Source organism: Malurus melanocephalus, unplaced genomic scaffold, assembly GCF_030028575.1.
Source record: "Malurus melanocephalus ecotype Western Australia unplaced genomic scaffold, MMel_1.1 scaffold_184, whole genome shotgun sequence".
Classification (NCBI taxonomy): Eukaryota; Metazoa; Chordata; class Aves; order Passeriformes; family Maluridae; genus Malurus; species Malurus melanocephalus.
This window is the reverse complement of record NW_026623416.1, coordinates 1,401,734-1,420,889: the sequence shown is the minus strand read 5'-3', so window position 1 is coordinate 1,420,889 and position 19,156 is coordinate 1,401,734. Positions and strand designations below refer to the sequence as shown.

At 37.5% G+C, this 19,156-nt stretch overlaps 1 protein-coding gene across 4 annotated transcripts in view; it reads right to left on the bottom strand.

The window, feature by feature from the left end:
* The window catches only part of RNF38 (ring finger protein 38), a 101,251-nt gene that overhangs the window by 20,779 nt on the left and 61,316 nt on the right, over nt 1–19,156 (bottom strand). For all 4 annotated transcript variants that reach the window (XM_057373077.1, XM_057373079.1, XM_057373081.1 and 1 more), the window contains 3 exons: nt 8,291–8,484; nt 3,213–3,426; nt 261–428 (listed from right to left, as the gene is read on the bottom strand). In XM_057373077.1, coding sequence (XP_057229060.1) covers nt 261–428; nt 3,213–3,426; nt 8,291–8,484 — 576 coding nt within the window. The remainder of the gene's footprint in view (nt 1–260; nt 429–3,212; nt 3,427–8,290; nt 8,485–19,156) is intronic.

Below are 19,156 nucleotides of genomic sequence, written 5' to 3'. Positions count from 1 at the left end.
AATGGAATCTGGACATGATAAATGCAAATTCAGTGAGCAGCTTAAAGAAATAGATGGGTCATATCAAGGGTTTTGGTTCAGTGCCACACAGGCTTATTCATGTCACACAGTGCACCAAAGGAAAAGCAAAGTTATGCACTACTGGCAGAAACCAGCATCATAAATRTTCCCAGCATGCTGTATATAGCACTGTGTATGACATTACAGATTTATACTAGAAAAATAGATTAAAGCTGGTGTAGTTACAGAGACCCACTTACTGGGGGAGGCACACTGCAAACTGGAAGGTGCTGGCCACTGAAAACCACCGAGCACCCTGGAACCTGCTGTGCGCTGCAGGCTGGAATGTGCTGGCCTGTGCAAAGTGGTATCCCATGCGGAGCCACAGTTGTCACTGTGTATGAAACAGGAACTGTGCCCTGATGGATCTGCAGCAAAAGGGAAAAAAAAGTAATAACTTACTGCAAAATCTTAACACTGTTATATAGCACAGTAAGACAACATTTTACTTACATATCAGAAAAATAATATAATCACAAGGAAAGTGTAAARGGAGGCACATGGTGCAACTTCTATTCATAAAAATGTTTTTATCAATGTAATATTTTTTACTGATTGGAAGTTTTGGGGCAAGAGGGATCTCTCAGCTTGATATGTTAAAACTTCAGGGGCACCTTAGTCACTCATAAGGAACTCAGCCTACTAAGCCTGCCTGCCCTCCCTTCTCTCCCCCAGGTTAATTCTTATGAAATAAGAACGTAGTAACTTCCATATAAAAGCTAATATTCAACCAACTCAAGAATTCTCTCAATTCTGAAGAGACTGATTCAATATTAACTCAGAGACTTGCATCTTTAAACGACAAAACAATTTCCTAGATTCTTTCTTCCAAAGAGACCACTTTCTTGATTCACTTTCAGGCCAATGTTTAAGCTAAATTCCTAACTTAAATAATTAAAGCTGAAAAGGAAATGTTAACATGACTAAGACCCTAACTATCCAGACTCATATCAGGAAACCACGCAACCCCATTTTCTAACTAGTGGCAATCTATAAAATGTCATCAGCAAACTAAGATTCAAAGGCATTATGGATCTACAAACCACATGTGTTGTTCGCTTGTATAAAATTTTATTGATGGTTTYGTTTTGTTTTTTTCTAACACTAAACAAACTTTTAGCACTCTGATGCTCTAATAAAACTCAAAAGGCTTAAGAGTCAGGCAGCACAGATGAACTGAAAGTAATTATTTTAAAGCTCTCTCTTCCTTCATGATCAGCCAATACAGAACCTGCTTATTTAAAATGGAACAAGAACAGCTCATCACGAAGGTGAGAATAAGTAGAGAGCTAAACTACCGAACTGGTAGTGTACAGCCAGACACAGAGACCAAAACTCAACACAGATCACTCAACASAGGTTAATACCTCAACCTGTGTATCAATAATGACAGAAGTCTCATGAGAGACAATGAATTTAAGAATTTAAACCAGTTCTGGCTCTGCTACAAAAGTTGGGCATACAGGGCAATGCCATGTGTGATCCTGGAAAGTTTGCTGGTCGTAACAATAACAAAAAACTACCTCCAAATGTTTAAGCCCCAAAAATGGAAAGTAGCACCACGGAAGACATCAGTTAGTCTGGAAATAACGTCATCTGATCACAGACGGTGTTTGGAATTCAGAGACCGTGGGATGGAAAACTGTTCAGTCAGAATTTTCATGAAGTAAGCTTAAAGCTTACATAAAGCAAGAGCATTATCCAATCAGCAGCAGTATAATGGTTAAAAATATAAGTTTGTGAGATGGCTAGAATGGCATTGGCTTCCATCCTTGCACTTGGTCCCAAATGCAAATACTTGCCTGCTAAGAACTGCTCTGCATACATAGTATGACACACCAGTGCTATGCAGTTGCACTAACTGTAAACCAGCTTTAAGCAGGGATGTTACAGCTGCATTCTGTGCACATGCAGTTTCAGACATGGACATTCACATAGCCAGGTCTATTCATGGCTATATAGCAACTGCCTCTTAATTTAGCAGACAACAAAGGTTACCTCAACAGCATCATGGAACCATTTAGGCTGGAAAAGACCCCTGAGTTCATCAAGTCCAACCATTAACAAAGCACTCCCACCCCTAAATCATGTCTGTAATTGCCACACCTACGTGTCTTTAAAAAACCTTCAGGCATGGTGACTCCACCACTTCCCTGGGCAGCCAGTTCCAACACTTGACAATCCTTTCAGCAATTTTTGCTCATATCCAATCTAAACTACCCCTGTGCAACTGGGTGCAATTTCTTCCTGTTCTGTCCTGGTTGTTACCTGGGATCAACCCCCACCTAGTTTTTGTCTCCTTTCAGGTAGTTCTGGAGATTGGTAAGGCCTTCCCAGAGCCTCCTTTTCTCCAGGCTAAACACACCCAGCTCCCTCAGCCCCTCCTCAAATGATTTGCACTCTAGCCCCTTCACCCATTCCATTGCTCCTCCATGGATGTGCTCCATCACCTCAATGTTCTTTCTGTCAGGGCCCCAAACCTCTTTTACAGGTCCTCAGTTACAGAATTCTACACAAAAGGCTGTCGCAGAGAGATATTATTTACTTTCCAGACCAATTATGTATATAATTCTTTCATATAATTTAAGGAGGATTTGATTAGGCTTGGATAGTTAATTTAGTTATGCAACACAACTATCATGAATTCTGCTATTACGTACATAACCAACTACAGGCACTGTGAATTCTACYTCTAAATAATACAGTTTAACTATTGAATGACTCCTAAGGTAAGGTGAGGTATTTCACCCGACTAGAATAAGTATCATTAACATTAATAAGTATCATATCACATCTTTATCACATGAAATTAATTACAAAACCAAAATAACTGCATTTCAAAGGTTTAAGACAGAGACCTAGAAAAATATGCCAATACATGCACTGACAAATTCTTAACTTTTAAGTATCAATCTTCTTTATTAAAAGTGTGAACTTTCTTTCTTTTTTTTTTTTCACTGACTACTGCAATGCTTCTTACACATTAAATGTACAACACCACTCTGTAAGAAGTCAAATAAAATTTAGTGCTCTGTCACTTCCACTGTCAAGTATTTGGTGAGGAGAGGGATCTTGAAGATTTTGGGAAAAAAAACCCCAATACCAAACACCACATTTTGAACAGCCTCCTCTTTGTATTCCAAAAATTTTACCTGATCATGAATGTCAACCATCACTGCATTCTGCTGTGGTGGGTGAGCAGCTGGGTGCAACATACGAGGAGATACATTCGGTGGGCGAAAGGCTCGAGGCTCTTCTATTGCTTGTTGCTGTCCATAGGAGAGATGGTGATAGTTTTCATCCTGGCTAATAGAATTATGTCTAGACAAGCGATCTCTCCTTGTTCTCTGACGTCGAACAGGAGGACTGGAAATGCATTAAAAACATTAGAGGTTATATAAATGACACAAATCCTTCTTAATAACTAAAATCTCGAGAGATTTAAATACCAKAATTTTTTTAAACTATAAAATTTTACTAAAACAAGTTTATTAGATTGGAATAAGAATTTTTACAGACAGAACTGCTAGAATCCTTATAAATGACACTTTTTTCGGTATGGAAATGCTTAACAGACCATAGCTTAACACTGTTAGGGAAACCAAGAGGAGAACTCACATGTAAATATTACCTCATTAGAAACATGGCACATTGATTGCCATAATAGTGCTCAAAAGTSAAGACAGCACTCTTCATGAGACTTCCATGCCTTTGTTCTATCTAGGTAAAAATCGTTCATTAAATGATCACCGATTTCCCCAGGGTCTTTCTTTCAACCATGCCACAGAATGGGTGTTTGCTTAGTGATAGCAGACAAAGCAGTAGACTTCTTTGAAGAAACAATTTTTCCRCTCTCATGTGTTCACTACATGATTGAGCACTTTCTAAAATTCTCTCCAGAAGATCCCATGAAATTATGATTGTGGTATTCTTTCTTTTTCAGAGTGCAGAACTTCTGTACATAGATTTAGACCAAAGCATATACCTCTTCTAACCAACTGATCTACAAGTGTAAGATTTGATTATGTATTCTTCTATAATTGCAGGTAGTTCTGAGTAGAGCTGCAACTACCTTGAGCCGAGACTTCTGTAAATCACAGACCAGTGGCTTAGGTTCAGCACTCAAAACTTATGCACACAGAGGTAATAAACACACTATATTATTTGGAAGGGGGAAACATTGAAAGCACAAAACCATCTTGCAGTACTTCTAGCACATGCATTCCAAYCTCCACAACCCACACAAATTATACGTCCCAGAAGCAACAGCARATTGAAGCTATAATGGGAAACCATTTATGAAACATGCTAAAGGAACTAAACTACAGAAAAGAGTCAAAAGGACCTGTGACTATTATTAGAACATGTCCTCTCCAACAGTGCATGGAACTTCTGCAATTACTGGATAAAAATCGAATAAACCTGAAACCTGCTGGCAAATCCCACATATTTCTCAGGCTGAGTCCAACTTCCATGCTACATGAAACAGACATACTCTGGGGAAGTGAGATCACATACCAGCTATCCAGGTGCTACTGTGAGTATATGACACAATGCCACAAGCCACTATTTTTCGACCCTACTTCACAGAGATTTTATGACATTATTGCATCTCTTAGAACTGAAACAAATGCTAATTCTCAACAGGTCCAACAGAAGACAAAAGTCCAGGTTGTAACACAGCAAAGAAACATCCAAACATATTAAAAATGCATAGCCACCTTTGTTTTTACAAACTACCATGGCAGAACATACAAGCTGTGTTTTCTTTTAAGTACTGAGAACCTAAATTTACATTCTTGCTTATTTTATCTTAAATCCACTTTCCTTTCTAATGTTTTTGCTGCCCTCTCTATTGCTATAGTACTAATACAATACAATTGCTAAATTCTCATTAGGTAAAAGTGGTGTATATAATGTTTAACCACGGAATTAGTAAGGCAGAAGATGTTCTACTGTTTGGAGCATTGAGGTTGTTTTAAATTTGCTATTTCCTCCTATGAAACAGAAATGGTCTGAATATTTTAACAGAAATATGTCTATGTGAGGATTTTTTGTTGGAAAAGCTCCAGAAATAGAGTAAAGTTACAAAAGACAACACYAGTGTGTTAGAAGAACAGAAATTCTCTTAACTGCCACCAGCACTTAGATAAGGTGACTTCTTAGACAAGACRGTTCTCATAAATCTAGTCTTGCCTCTCTCTTGGTTAAAAGGCCTGGCTTTTCTATGAACCCGGAATTATGAAAAAGCCAACAAAACCTGGCAAAACTTCTGGAGTGTCTTTTTAAATGAATAAAGAATTACTCTCTGGTAAAAAGCAAAGCTTGATTTTTTCCTATGCAGAATTATAAATATACTATCCTTTCAGTCAGCAAAATTCACAGTATCTGAATACAGTTTTATTAGCTTCTGAATTACTGGAAATTACTTCAGAATAATTGCCAAGACATGGATCTAAATTATTATTAAACATAAATAATGAACTTGTGCTTAAACTCCTCAAGAAATAGCCACGAAAAATCCTCTGCTACTACATGCACAGTATAAACATGGTAAATGCYAGGTTAAAACAAAGAGACAGGATGAAAGCATGAATTCCTACCCTCAGGTAAGAACAGCCATCAAAAGGTATCCAAACTGCAGAGTTAGTACGTGCAGATCTAACTATTTCTAACAAGGGTGATTTCTTTGCAGTAACACATTCTTGAATCCCTTTAGCTCAGAATTACATTCAAGACAAGGAAGAAAGGAAGCCCAGATGAAAGGTAAGGCACAGCAGTGGTACAGATTCCCCCATTTCACAATGACTGATAAAGGTAAATTGGAATGGTCTTCTCTGTTTCATACAGGCATGCATCACRCTTTTACATTCATAATTTATCTGTACTGTATATAAGTATCTAGACAAAAATAATCCTTCTGCAAATTCACACCAGAAGGCTATCTTCCTAAATGTATCATTTATCTGCAATGAATTGGAATAAAAAACCACAACAAATTAGGGCACTGTTGTTTAGGCACAGTGCGAAACCACTGTTACCAAGAGGTAAGGTCTAAATAGTAAACCAGGCAAAGAAAAAAAATCCAGGTAGTAAGAAAAACCCAAGACAGACTCTCCTGAACAGCAGGAGTCAACTAGTAAGATGAAATAGTTAATGCTGATGACACTGGGGCAGTGATGTCCACACTACACACACTTCAGAGGTTTTGCCTGCACTTGCCCTAGCCTGTTCTTGAGCTCAACAACCACTTGCAACTGRAGTTCACCTTTCATCTTATCTTAATCTGAAAACCTGTTGAACTCTGAAACCATTTGGCAATGAGAAAACAGAGCAGGGAAAACAGGAAATTTGCTTCGCATACACATAACCTCACCTAAAGCTTTAATAATAAATGCACTCACAATGACCTCAAAGCATCAAGCTTTTGATCCATGACAATGGTTATTAGTTCTGATATGACTCCAGAGCACTCTTAAGACTCAGAAAGGCTCCTCCAARACATGTTTGTGGTGTTCTCCCCAACATTCCCTAGCTGCTCTAGAAGAGGAAACTGGGTGCAACACTATTCTGGAACAAACCTAGAGCTAACACAAATGCAACAGTGTACCCAAGCTAAAAAATGTCCYGACTCAAGTGCAGGGAAACAAACCACTGACACCTTCAAATGTCTCTGATTAGAGCAAAAACTTGTGTTAACACCCAAAAGCAGGTGAGCTGSCCCCAGGAAGAGAAATGCTTTGTGTCCACAATGCTCCAGCTGACCTAACAGCCCCTGTCAGACTGAAGATGGCTTTGCAATGAGGTGTCTCCCTGTTTCCAAATTACTTGCAAAAGCCACAGGCTACTACCTCAGTAACATCTGGCTGCATCTGAATGTCAAGACACTTGTCACATGCACATTCAACCCTTTCACGCTTCCGTGTGTATCCTCTATCCCACAGTACATCCAAACTCTAGATTCCACTGTCTAGCATTTAGCCTGTTAAGCTTGCTGCTTAATACGGCAGATGTTAACGAAYAGCGCAAAGAAAATGTAAGCTGACCAGGCGCCAAACAAAAATGACCAAATGTAATGTTCTATGCATCTCAGCTCAAACCATTTGAGGTCAAGATCATTTTCTGGACCAAAGACTCCTAACAGAGCATCCTTGCATGAAACTATATAAAAGGTCTGATCTTCTGTCTTCACAACAACCCTTTTMAGTCCACAATTCAACCTCTTTCCTAAGTCTGACAAGCTGCATTGAGAGTTGCATATTTTACATGCCACTAGCTGAAAGCATTCAAATTCATGAAGTTGAAGCAAAGATACAAAACTAGCAAGGTCTAAAAGCTCTTGCTTCAAAATTACAGGCTGATCATGGTTGACAAATTTGATTTGTGCAATCAGAAGAAAACTAGCTAAATGTATCTTAAGCCTAAATTTTGTATTAATGAAAATGCATAGACACTTCTTTTTTTAGTACAAAACAAGCCAAAGCATTTCTTAGAAGCAAACAGAGACAATGTGTTTAACTTGCATGAGCTGATTCAGCATTTTTGAGGCAGAATGCAAGGCAATGAAAGCTTCTGTTTTGGCTAATTTGGTTAACTAGAATAGCAAAAAAAAATCTGTAGTTTTATGCTTTGCTAGACTAACATCTGTCCAGGCACCAGTTCCAGTGTCTCTCTTCCATGACCACTGGAAGTTCTTCCAAAATCTATCTTCTGAGAAGTCAATGAGCCACAAGCTAAAATCAACATGAAAATCTAATTCCTATTACTCGTGAATCACCCACCTCAGCAAACATTTGACACTATGCTCACCTCCTGGTATCTCTCATCTTTATTTTGATTGCTTTTAAGTACAAAAATAATTGTGACTGTCATGAAAATGATGGTACTACATCAATAGTTTTTAAAACTTTTWAAAGTACCCCAATGATTTTCCTTTTCTACAGGCATTTTGCCTCAGCACAGAGTGAAGAAGAATTAGGTTCACAATAAAATACATTTTGAGCACTTCTTTCCTCAAGCTGACTATTCACATAAATTACAAGATGATGCACAAACCTCAATTACTTACAGTAACCTTTTAGTTGCGACTGAGGTACTTTACAACTCGAAGAAAACATTAACATATTTACCATGTGTAATCTGGTCAGATGTACTCTAGCTCGAGAATACATCTTCCTCGAGCTAAAATCACAAATAAGAACTTGCTTCCCAAGCTACACAGCTTGCTTACCTCCTCCTGTTTCGTGCAGGCGTGTTGCATCGTTCCCCTGAGAAGTGGTGTTGGCTGGGTCGAGCCAAAGGAGGCTGCCTATTTGATGTCATCTCCCATGGTCGCATTGGTGGTGATGGGGCTGGTGACGCTGCTGTATAGTCAAAGACTGAATGGGAAAGGCGTTGTCGCTTGGGACTAGGACTGTCTTCACTCTATACCAGTGCAAAGAAAACCAAACCAAAACAAAAACAAAAACCACTTCCAGATGAGTGAATTAAAATCCATATTTCAGTATTGCTTTGCAGCTAGCATTAGGAGTGACTTATTAAGACTGCACTTAAACACCATGAAAYTTAGCACCTGCAAGTATTCACCTTTATATTGTCTTTATAAACACAGATTTTTGATTGTTCCCTGACCCCTGGAAGAATTACTACTAAATTATACTTCAACAGCACTCAAATATAAAAATTCCAACATCCATGCAAAACGAAAACTACGTAATTAAAGAGTAATATGAAGGAAATAAGACATCACCTATTTTACATTCCTCCTGCCTTAGCACCTACAAACYACAGAAATATGGAAAAATGGATAAACACAGTCTTCACAGTAATAAATTCTGTACCAGTCAGTAAGCAGCTGCCACACAGAGCTTGCTCTCTGCATTGCATCCCTTTCCTATCAGGCCTGCACTTAGCTWATCAGACATTTGCTCTGTAGCACAGCCTATTTTAATTCTGCTAGCTCAGCACAGAGATGCTTCATCCTTGTGGTTATTCATGTAATAATAGYCATTCATACACATAAGCTGAAAAAATCAAATCATCAATCTTTGGTTAAGAGAAGTACAATCTCTATGTACTTCATTAAAATTCCACAGGGACTACATCATGCCTTAAGTTTCCYCTGCTAGTGATGTGAAGGTCATTAACCTCCAAGCAATGTCTTCCCAGTTATGAACACAACCACTTTTCCTCTTCACTGTGTGTCCATGCTATTGAACAATTTAAATTAGAGCTCTCATTCCTCACAGAAATCCTCACCAATGCCTATGAAACCACCAGCATCAAATGTCCCATTCCTCCCCTCCACCCCACTATTCTGCCAAAATTAAAACATATCATGCTGTTAGCACAGATTAATAATAATAATAATAATAATAATAATAATAATAATAATAATAATAATAATAATAATAATAATAATAATAATAATAATAATAATNAATAATAATAATAATAATAATAATAATAATAATAATAATAATAATAATAATAATAATAATAATAATAATAATAATAATAATGCTGAAAATATACAGAAGTATGTGTCATACTTCAGAGATCCCCCATCAAACAAACAAAACCTAAAAACATATGAACTACCACTGGAACCATGCTTGAGTCTAACCATCATATGAACTTCTCTGAGAGAATTCCTAATGCAAGCAAAYTTATATTTAGTTGCTCTCCAGCTTGTCCACTCACTCCACCACTTCCGTTTCAGTCCATCACAGCACTATTTCCATTACATTTGCACGTAAATGAAGACAGCTGAAGCGGAGAAAACAAGCTGTCTGCAATGGTCCTGTGTTCCAGAACAGCGTCCCCCTTCTCCTCCCCCCCAGATTGTTAGAGGGCTCATTTCAGGCTTAGTTGTAGACTGGACTATGAACCTGTTCTGGCTCTTAGCTTTACAGGRGCATTTTATTTTCTGAACACTATTAAGCTACTTCTTGGTTGGTTTCCATCGACATATGGTTTGTACTCCACCATTCTTTTCAGTGCCAGCACACTCCTTTTAAGAACTAGAAGTTTTGTCCAGGTGTTCAAGAGAAAATTTTCTTCTCCTTTGATTTGCAGGCATTTTTTACAAAATTTTCAAGCTTTTCAGTTCTCTTGCTTTCAAATACTTTAATACAAATTGAAATTTTCCCCTACTGTATCTCATTTAAACCAGTCAGCTTCCTTAGGGAACCAATCTGATGATGCATGCATCTGTTTGTYGCTCAATCTCTTGAACTCCTTAACCAATCACACTTTAATTTTTCAGAGAAAAATTGGTCAGAAGGCAGGTATGCACCTGAAAGTTCATGACATAGATGTCCAGGTAAAGGGTGACTCTCCCAGAAGGCTCCTTGCCCTCAGACGCTCAACACCAAAAAACTGGGATATTCAGTAAGTGCCTTGAGAGCACAGCTTCTGTGAAAACACATATTTTATTAGATTTCAGAGAACACTACCAAAGGACAAATCTTGAAGGAGCTATGCTACAAGACTCAGAGAAGAATGATTTGTGGCCCAATTTTTTATACCATAATGACTAYGCCTATTCAAAGAGAAAGATACGTAATGTAAGTGCTGGCAAATTAGGTGAGCTGGGATATTGTGAGTGCAAAAGAAAACATCAGATGGAGGATGGAAAAAAAATTGATTTAGAGAAGCTGGCTGAAAATAGAATCTTGAAACAAAATAACCACTCCTCTTCTAATACAGTCTATACATGCCTTCGGCAGGAGATCTCCCACCACTATCGCCCTAATTTAAATGTGACACCCTTCCCAAGCTTTAACACTAATATACCCTGCCATACTGAAAGTAGTCTAATTTGGAAACACACTTCTACTACTACTACTACTACTACTACTACTACTATTATTATTATTATTATTATTATTATTATTATTATTATTATTATTATTATTATTATTATTTTCCTTTTGCTTCAGAAGTGCACCACTTCAAAAAGAGTGGAGATGCAAACTGCCAGTAGTTTACCTTCATCATCACTCCAGATTACTAACTTCCACATATATTTCAAACTTCACAAGTGTTAAGTGCCCTCTGCAGTAAGCAACAGTAATTTCAGTCAAAATTGTTTCCCAATAGAAAGAAAATAAAGATAAAATAATTTTTTGGAACTACATATACAGAGATTTAAAATGTAACTGTGTCTTTTTCTGTACTGAAAAAGAAGTAAACTAAAGATAAGTCAATTTATTTGCAAACAGATTTTATAAAAAACCCCAATACAAACCTAAATTCATTGAAGACTTGGTGTTTTGTCTTAGTTTTTATTAAGAAATCAATCCCCATRTAATGATTATATCAAGATAATACCAGCATGCAGGAAAGCACAAGGAGCTAATAACAGACATCTACTCTATTTTCATGTTATTTTCAATCAGCATGTGGAATAACTATATAATGACATTTTTTTTTCAGTCTACTCTATTATTGGTCATTAAGTTCAGTAGTTTATTTGTGGAATATGATACTTTCCTTAAAGACAGGAGCTCTCCAAATGCCAAATCATTCTAGCCGTTTTTTGTTAGTATTCAAAATATTTTCTGGGACTACTACTACTTTTTCCAGACATATGCTATGTATTTCTCTCATGTCCAACAGGCAACAAGAACGGATTGGCTGACAGTTACCAAGAACACTCTATCTAGCKTCTAACTAACAAGATAAACTCTCTGCCCTTCTTCAAATATACATTTAACAAAAAGAGCACGATGAACAGGAATACAGATTACTYCATATTTAAAGGAAGCAGTATCAGGAAAAAGTTCATCAGATTGTTACTAGTAAAAGAAGCAGTGTATGTCAGGCCCCTAAAATCTACAATCTTGACCCTCAAGTCAGCATTTCACTGACATCCTCAAAAGTTTTCATTTCACTGACATACCCAGTATAGTTTTGTCCCATTCTCTTCTGTATACCCAATAAACTCTTATAAGTGTAAAGGTAACAAAGGTGAATAAAGAGCATGCCTGCTTGCAAAACACCCTTTAAAAGTCTTATACTTCTGYACATGTTTCTTGCAGTAATGTTTTACATAGAAGCTTTTCCATTTTATTTGGGAAAAACTACGTATTTTCATCAAGGTAACACCTATTGAGGTGTGTCTTTTACACTGTCCTTTCCCASCAAAATTATAAAAACTGCAGCTACCCACTGATTTTCAACCATCACAGAATGGAAATAACCAAAGCAATTCCTGCAAATACCTGACGATCACTTTCCTCTCCAACTCTCTGTATATTCCTACTTAACAGTCYGGGGAAGGACAAGAAACTACTCAACTACTCCACACSCTCCATCTCAAATTCAGATAATAAACTACATCTATCCTGCAGCCTGCAAAAGACCTCTATTTTAAAARTAAATTAATACTTCAGAAGTATTCTCARGCATAGCCTTTTCCCACAGAAAGCTTTACACAAGTACAATCARATGGGTATRCCCTATAAAAYGCTACCAGGCTGACCAGAAATCTGCAACTGCATACTTTGCATAGGTACATACTGAAAAGGAAATTATTTTTTCCCCAAAAGTCAACATTTATAAGCATTTTCAAATTTAATTATAAGCATATAATGGGCTACTGAGTATTCTGCACATTGTATCTGCTCCAACCATTCCAACAACTGTAATTTGAACTACATTTCAACATATTTATTAGTTGCATCTACAATAACAGTAAATTCTTGAGCTAAACATATAGCTACATCCAAATGCAGTGTCTTATTCATAATCCAGGACCAACCTATTTGTAAGTACATTTTTTGGCCTAGGTCTAGTAAGCTCTGGAAGAGTCATACCCCAAAACCTAAAACAAGACAAGAGAAATCACTTATGTGACTGGATGGAGACAATGCAGGCCAGACGGCTTTATAAATGTTACTGTCTTCTTCCGTTTCTCCCACAGAAAGCAGGAGAAGCAGAAGTTTAACTTATGTGTGGCACTACAAGGTAATTTACAACCTCACACAAGTTCCATATGTAGCTGGCACTACAGACAGAGAGTCTGTAGGAAACCAACAAAATAATTCAGATTGCTACAGCCCCTTCAGCTCCTGACACCAAGAGCCATACCCGCTTCCAAGCGCTGGCGCTGCAAACCTCGKTGGTGCTGACACCTCCACTGAGATTCCAGTTGCTGGTCTATTCGCTACTCAAGCTGGTCTCATTTAGCCCTTKCAGCACTCATACACGGTACAGAAAGTGAAATTACATAGAGAGGTAGTTAAGRAAAGATCTAATAAAACAGGACAGACAGCAGTGATCAGGCGCAGAGCTCAGCCAGTCGAATGTAAAGACTGGCCACAGTTTACCTGTAYTGGCCCATTTTCTCCTGGCCCTGTTTTGTCCCTTTCCCAACTCCATTCTCTTGCAAATCACCCCCTTGGCTGGCATAGTCTCACTGACCTGCTCCAACACCCCGGACCCTCAGGGTTGCCTCCTTATCAGTCACAGAATCTTTGTTTGTGTGCATTTTTCTGATAGCTCACCAGTTAGTGTGACTGACCAGGTTGTTTGTCTTTTCTCCAGTCAATTTTCTTGGCTAGTTTGTGTCTCTTTCCAAATTTTTTATGGYTTCCTCCTTTCCCTTATAATGCCATTTGATGAGGTCTTCAATCAAATAATCTCACTGACATAAACATTCCCACATTCTACTTACTCTCTTYAATTAGTGACTGATCAAGTTTGGTTCTTTAATCTATCCCCCTTATTTTCTGGTTCAACAGATTTGTGTCTCAGAATGTTCCTATTTACTTCTCCTTTTCTTATTATCCCCTTATGGCACTGATAAGTTCCTTGACCAGACACAACTTACATGAGCTGATGTTCTATACCCTTCCACATCCCCTTACAGATCACAACTCTAACAATACACAGAACAATTGGACTGATTTGGTTAGAGGCTACAAYACAGGAAGAGTGAGATGAAGACTACTTCTGAAAACCGCAAAAACTAAGAAGAATATGGGAATAAACAACAGTCCAACACCCCTCACCTTAAACCTGAATACTTCATGAAAATGCAAAGGATTGATGCAGGTGACAAGTAAAACATGTTATGTTAAACCAGGAAAGTTTGTCTCCTCCATCTGAGTATGTAAAGTCATAAAGACATTTTCTTTCCTTGCCACGACCAGGATAGTTCACATGCCCCCATCTGCATGTACTTTTGCACCAGTACACACCATAAAGGCCAGCTGAGGATCTTGGAATGTGGACAGCAGCACCTGCACTACATCAGCAAAACAGGACACTACATATATGTCATATGTTAATAAACCCAGATTTTATCATCCTTCCTTGAGCCACACTTTCCCTTGAGCTTCACTCCTGATCAGATCCCCATTGGATCAGCACTGTTGCCCCAGCGCTCATTCAGTGGTAGTTCTCAGATTTCAGGGAAGCCAAAACTTTAACATGCTCATTGTCCTGCCTTRTTCCTGAGGGATCCACACCTACATTTTGTGTAATAGTAAGGAAAAAAKAAAACCAGGCTGAAAAAAGTGGGAGCATATTAACTCGAGCTAACAGATGAAAAGCTCTTGGGGTACATTAAGTGTGCCATTTCCTTTAAATATATTCTCAAAATTCTAGCTTTAAATAAAACCAGAAAGGAACTACTATAAGAAGCAACTATGGCAAGTAAATTAAAAGCCCTGTGCCACAAGTGGCAAAAAAGTAATAGATTTTATGAAAAACTGCACTATTTCCAAGCCTAATCGATGTGCTTTTTCCAAGACAAACAAGGATTATCCAATTGGACTTAGGGCTGCATGACAAARGACTTGTTCATGTATAAAGATTCACCAGCAGAATGATACTGTAATAGCACACAGCTTTCATTGGCAAAAGCTCTTTAGAGGAACTTCAGCTGACAAMATAAACATCAGAAATAAGAATCTTTTGCTAGAATAATTTGATTTGCCCAAAGAATTTTGCTGGCTTAGCTGCACTGGGCAACATAGTGGTATTTTTTCTCCCGCCAGTTGTGTGCCAGTCCAACTAGACCCAATAACACTACTTGTTTGACTTTGAAGGGTAGGCAGGAGGCRGAGCCTTTGCTTCAACACACCACCATTCACAAAATTGTTATACTTCTTCTCATGAGTAAAAGAGAATCTGGAACAGATACAGTGACTTCTCTGGCAAGAACTGCAAAACTGTTATAGATGTTGACAATGAGCGCAATCTGGGTACAAGAAAGTAGTAAAATGAAGGTAAATGGGTACGTGGTGAGAAAACAAAAACTCTTAATACTCACGTCCATACCCCACATCCTTCAGGCACCAGAYACAAATCCTAGAATGTAAACAAGGCTTCATGCTTTCTTTAGAAGAATCATTCAAATTTAATCTAAARACCTCCCTACCAATAATATTCAGACCCATTTCTTTCTAGCCAAGCTTTGATTTTGGAGCTGTGATCAGGACATAACTTGGAAATGTGCTGTCTGGGCACATACTGGATAAACTCCTGATGAAGGAACACTAAARGAAATCAGAATTTAGTCTGATGATAAAAAATGATAACGAAATACCTTCCTAAATCTGCCAACTGTTTTGAAAAAAAGCAGACGACTAAAAGGAAGGCCAAAATGAGCCAATTCTTGCTAAAACCCTGAGAGATACAATCTGGARTACTCTGTGCAGTTCTGGGCTCCCCACCACAAGTGAAATACTGACACACTGAAGAGTCCAATCAAGGATCACAGAGATGTTTGAACACCTAGAGCACCTTTTATGTAAAGAAAGGCTAAGATAGCCTTGGACTGACTGTTCAGCCTAGAAAAGAGAAAGCCCAGGGCTATCTCATCAGTGAGACACAGCAGACTCCATTTCAACATGGGTAACACTTCTTTACTCAGGGGAGTGACTGAGCACTGGCACCGGTGTTGATATCCAAGTCTCTCCCCTTGGATATCTCAAAAGCCATGGTCCTGAACACTTGGCTTTAGCTAGCCCTTTTTCACCAGGAGAGCTGAATCAGAGGGCCTCCAGAACTCCCTTCATACTTCAGCCACCGGGATTCTGCAACTGATTTTCACTCAATGCTAAACACAAAGGCTTTCAGAAGCCTTTCCCCTGGGAAAGAACAGAGCAACTCAAATAGTACTTTGGGGTACTTTAAGATGTATCCTTTAGATACAGACCATCCCAGTGAGCATCTATCATTTCCCTCTGAACACCAGATACTTCTAAGTATTCAAAATGGAATACATTTCTTTCTGYATTTCAGAGATTTTTTTTCTTACTTTTTTTCTCCTTAATTCTTGCACTGTCAAGAATTAAGAAAATGAGTCTGCAACTAGTATGTATGATGAAAATTCCACAGAGATAGAAACACTAAGCATGACACTAGCTGTTCCTACAGCCACAGCAAAATCTTAAACAAGCAAAAAAAAAAAAAAAGGCAGTTAAAAAACCTGCCCTCCTGGTGACATTTCTGTGGATTTGTGGATTTAGGAAAGAAGTATTTGTATTTCAATTCAGACAGAAGAGTGGTTAGCAAGGCACATCATTCTGAAATGAAGCCTACAATGTTTTCTTTAACTTGCTTTTTAAATATGATTATRTGGTAAGAAGAAAACTAGTCACTCCACCTTAAAATGGAAACCAGCATACAATAGCCATATCAAAATTTTCTGTAGCAGCTTTACATATGCCATTTTTCTTAGTAATTTATGTGAATTAAGGAACCCTCCTGATAGTGGAACAGCAGAATTTTCCAGTATTTAGTAAAAGAAACATGATTTACAAAATAAGAGCAACGTTATCAGATACGGTAAAAAGAAGATGCAAGTTTGTCTCTTCCTTTTGTCTTTCAAAGCTATGATGGTATGTATCAATTACACTGTTACTATATCTAACAACTGTACCAAGAATATGCCTCAGTAATCTTTCTGGCCATCSATAATTTACTCATGGCTAACAGCAKTAATTCATTATTTACTGACAGTGGACACAAAAGCCAGTTTGTTCCTCAGCTACCTGAACTGACAATGAATCTTCCAAGCAAAGTGTATCTGTAAAGATCTGTGGCACACAATAGTAAATTGCATACCAATAGCACAGAAYTGTTTCAAACAATGCAGGTGACTGAAAGGAAGGCTAAAACAAGCCAATTCTTGAAAAAGTCCTAGGAGATAGCATCAGGAGTGCAATGTGCAGTTCTGGGCTTCCACCACAAGAGAATCACTGAAATACTGAGCAGTCCAGTAAAGACTTGTTTTACTTATGGTCAAAATACCATTAATAACCCGAACATTTAATTTGTTACGCATTCCACATCAAACTAACATCGATCTCCAGTGTTTTCTCTGTATTAGTTTCTTCTCTSAAATGCATTTCTCACATAACTGGATGTTTAGGATACACAAAAAACAACATTAAGAGACAGCTAAATCTAAACCGCTTGAGTTTCACACAATAAGYACTTGAAACAGTCCTAAGAATTTGATTATTAGATATCAATTTCTCATTTCAAATACTGGAATATTACTTTGCTGCACATAAATTTAAAACAAACAGATAAATTAGTAAAGTCTAAAAAATAGCATAATATTTAGTACTGCAGGATTTAATAGCATTAAAAAAATGCAAATTGTATTTAGTAAGATTACATGTTTCTTATTTTCAAGCTCTACTGCTCATACAAAACAGACAGTGAAACCCATATATCACAACTGTAGTACCCTCTTTTCTAATACTGAAGTAGTTTTAAGAACCAAGGCAGCACACAGCCGTCTTGAAGTTCTTCAAATTGAATTTTATTAGTATTTGCTACTGCTTGCAWTACTTGCCGCTTGCAAACAAGAATCCTTTGAAATATGAAAAGGCTTTGCAATAATTTTTGGAGRAATTAACCAAAGCAATTTAAATGCTCCAAACTCACAAAGACATTAGCAGGTATTTATTTTTATATCACATCTGTATTTTTTCTGAATGGGGACCCTTTAACTCTCAATCCAACCAATCTCAAAACTCTCCAATCCAACCAACTCCCAAAACCACCAATCAAATGTCACTAAGAGAAGAAACCTCAGCTATACCTCCCTGTCTATTCAAAAACCCCAATTGCAGGAAAAATATTAATTTCACCTTAAAATCCCAATTTACGGTGTCAGTTTTCAACTCTACTTTGTCAAGGGTATGTGTGAAGGAAAATGGAAAAAAATTATGCTATTTCTGCAATTAGTAGGTTGTACGAGAGCAAACATTTCAAGCTTTAAACTGAAAATTAAAAGAATTACGCAACAAACAGAACTAGCATCCAGTAAGATTTTTAAAAAATATTTTCCACTGATCGTTTTTTACCACTGAATCTGCAAATTGCCTACCAAGATTGGAGGCAGTGTTCATGTTTTGAAATATTACACAATACAGAAAGTSTCATTTCAGGATATGGTTCTAAAAGCTATTTCTGGGCCTCCACAGAGTCCTGATCTCCTATTTTGTATGTAAACAGAAGATAAATATTTAATTASAATTACAGAAGTACAGATACAGAAAGAGAGTTAATTTTCCTATATACAATGCTAGAACACATTGAACTTTCCATGTGTACCATTAAAATGTATTCATTACTGTAAGGAAATTTCTTTAAATATCATAAAATGTGCTGAAATTGACATTCTTAAAATGATGCCAGGGCAAGAGTAGAGTGGTGAAATGAAGACAGGGTGTTCAGATATAGGCAAACCACAAAAAGATCAAGTTTTTAATTTTAATAATAACTCTGCTCTTTCTGCTTTGATGGGACAAGGGATCTGCAGAGAAGTCTGGCTCAAAATTGCTTCACAGCAAAGTCTTCTCTACAGATAGTTTGCATATTCAGTGTGTATTCACTAACGATTTCACTAACCATTTAGGTATGTGAAACTAACAATACAGGTACCTCAGCGGACAACGACTGAAAAATAGTAATTTTTTGGTAATTAGGTAATAATGGTAATTAGGACAATTATTAAAAAAACCAAATTCATACTCTTTCCATTTTCAGATGTTTTTCCCTATATTAAACTACATATATATAGATGCACACAGGCATGTACATACACAGATGGAACACAACATAC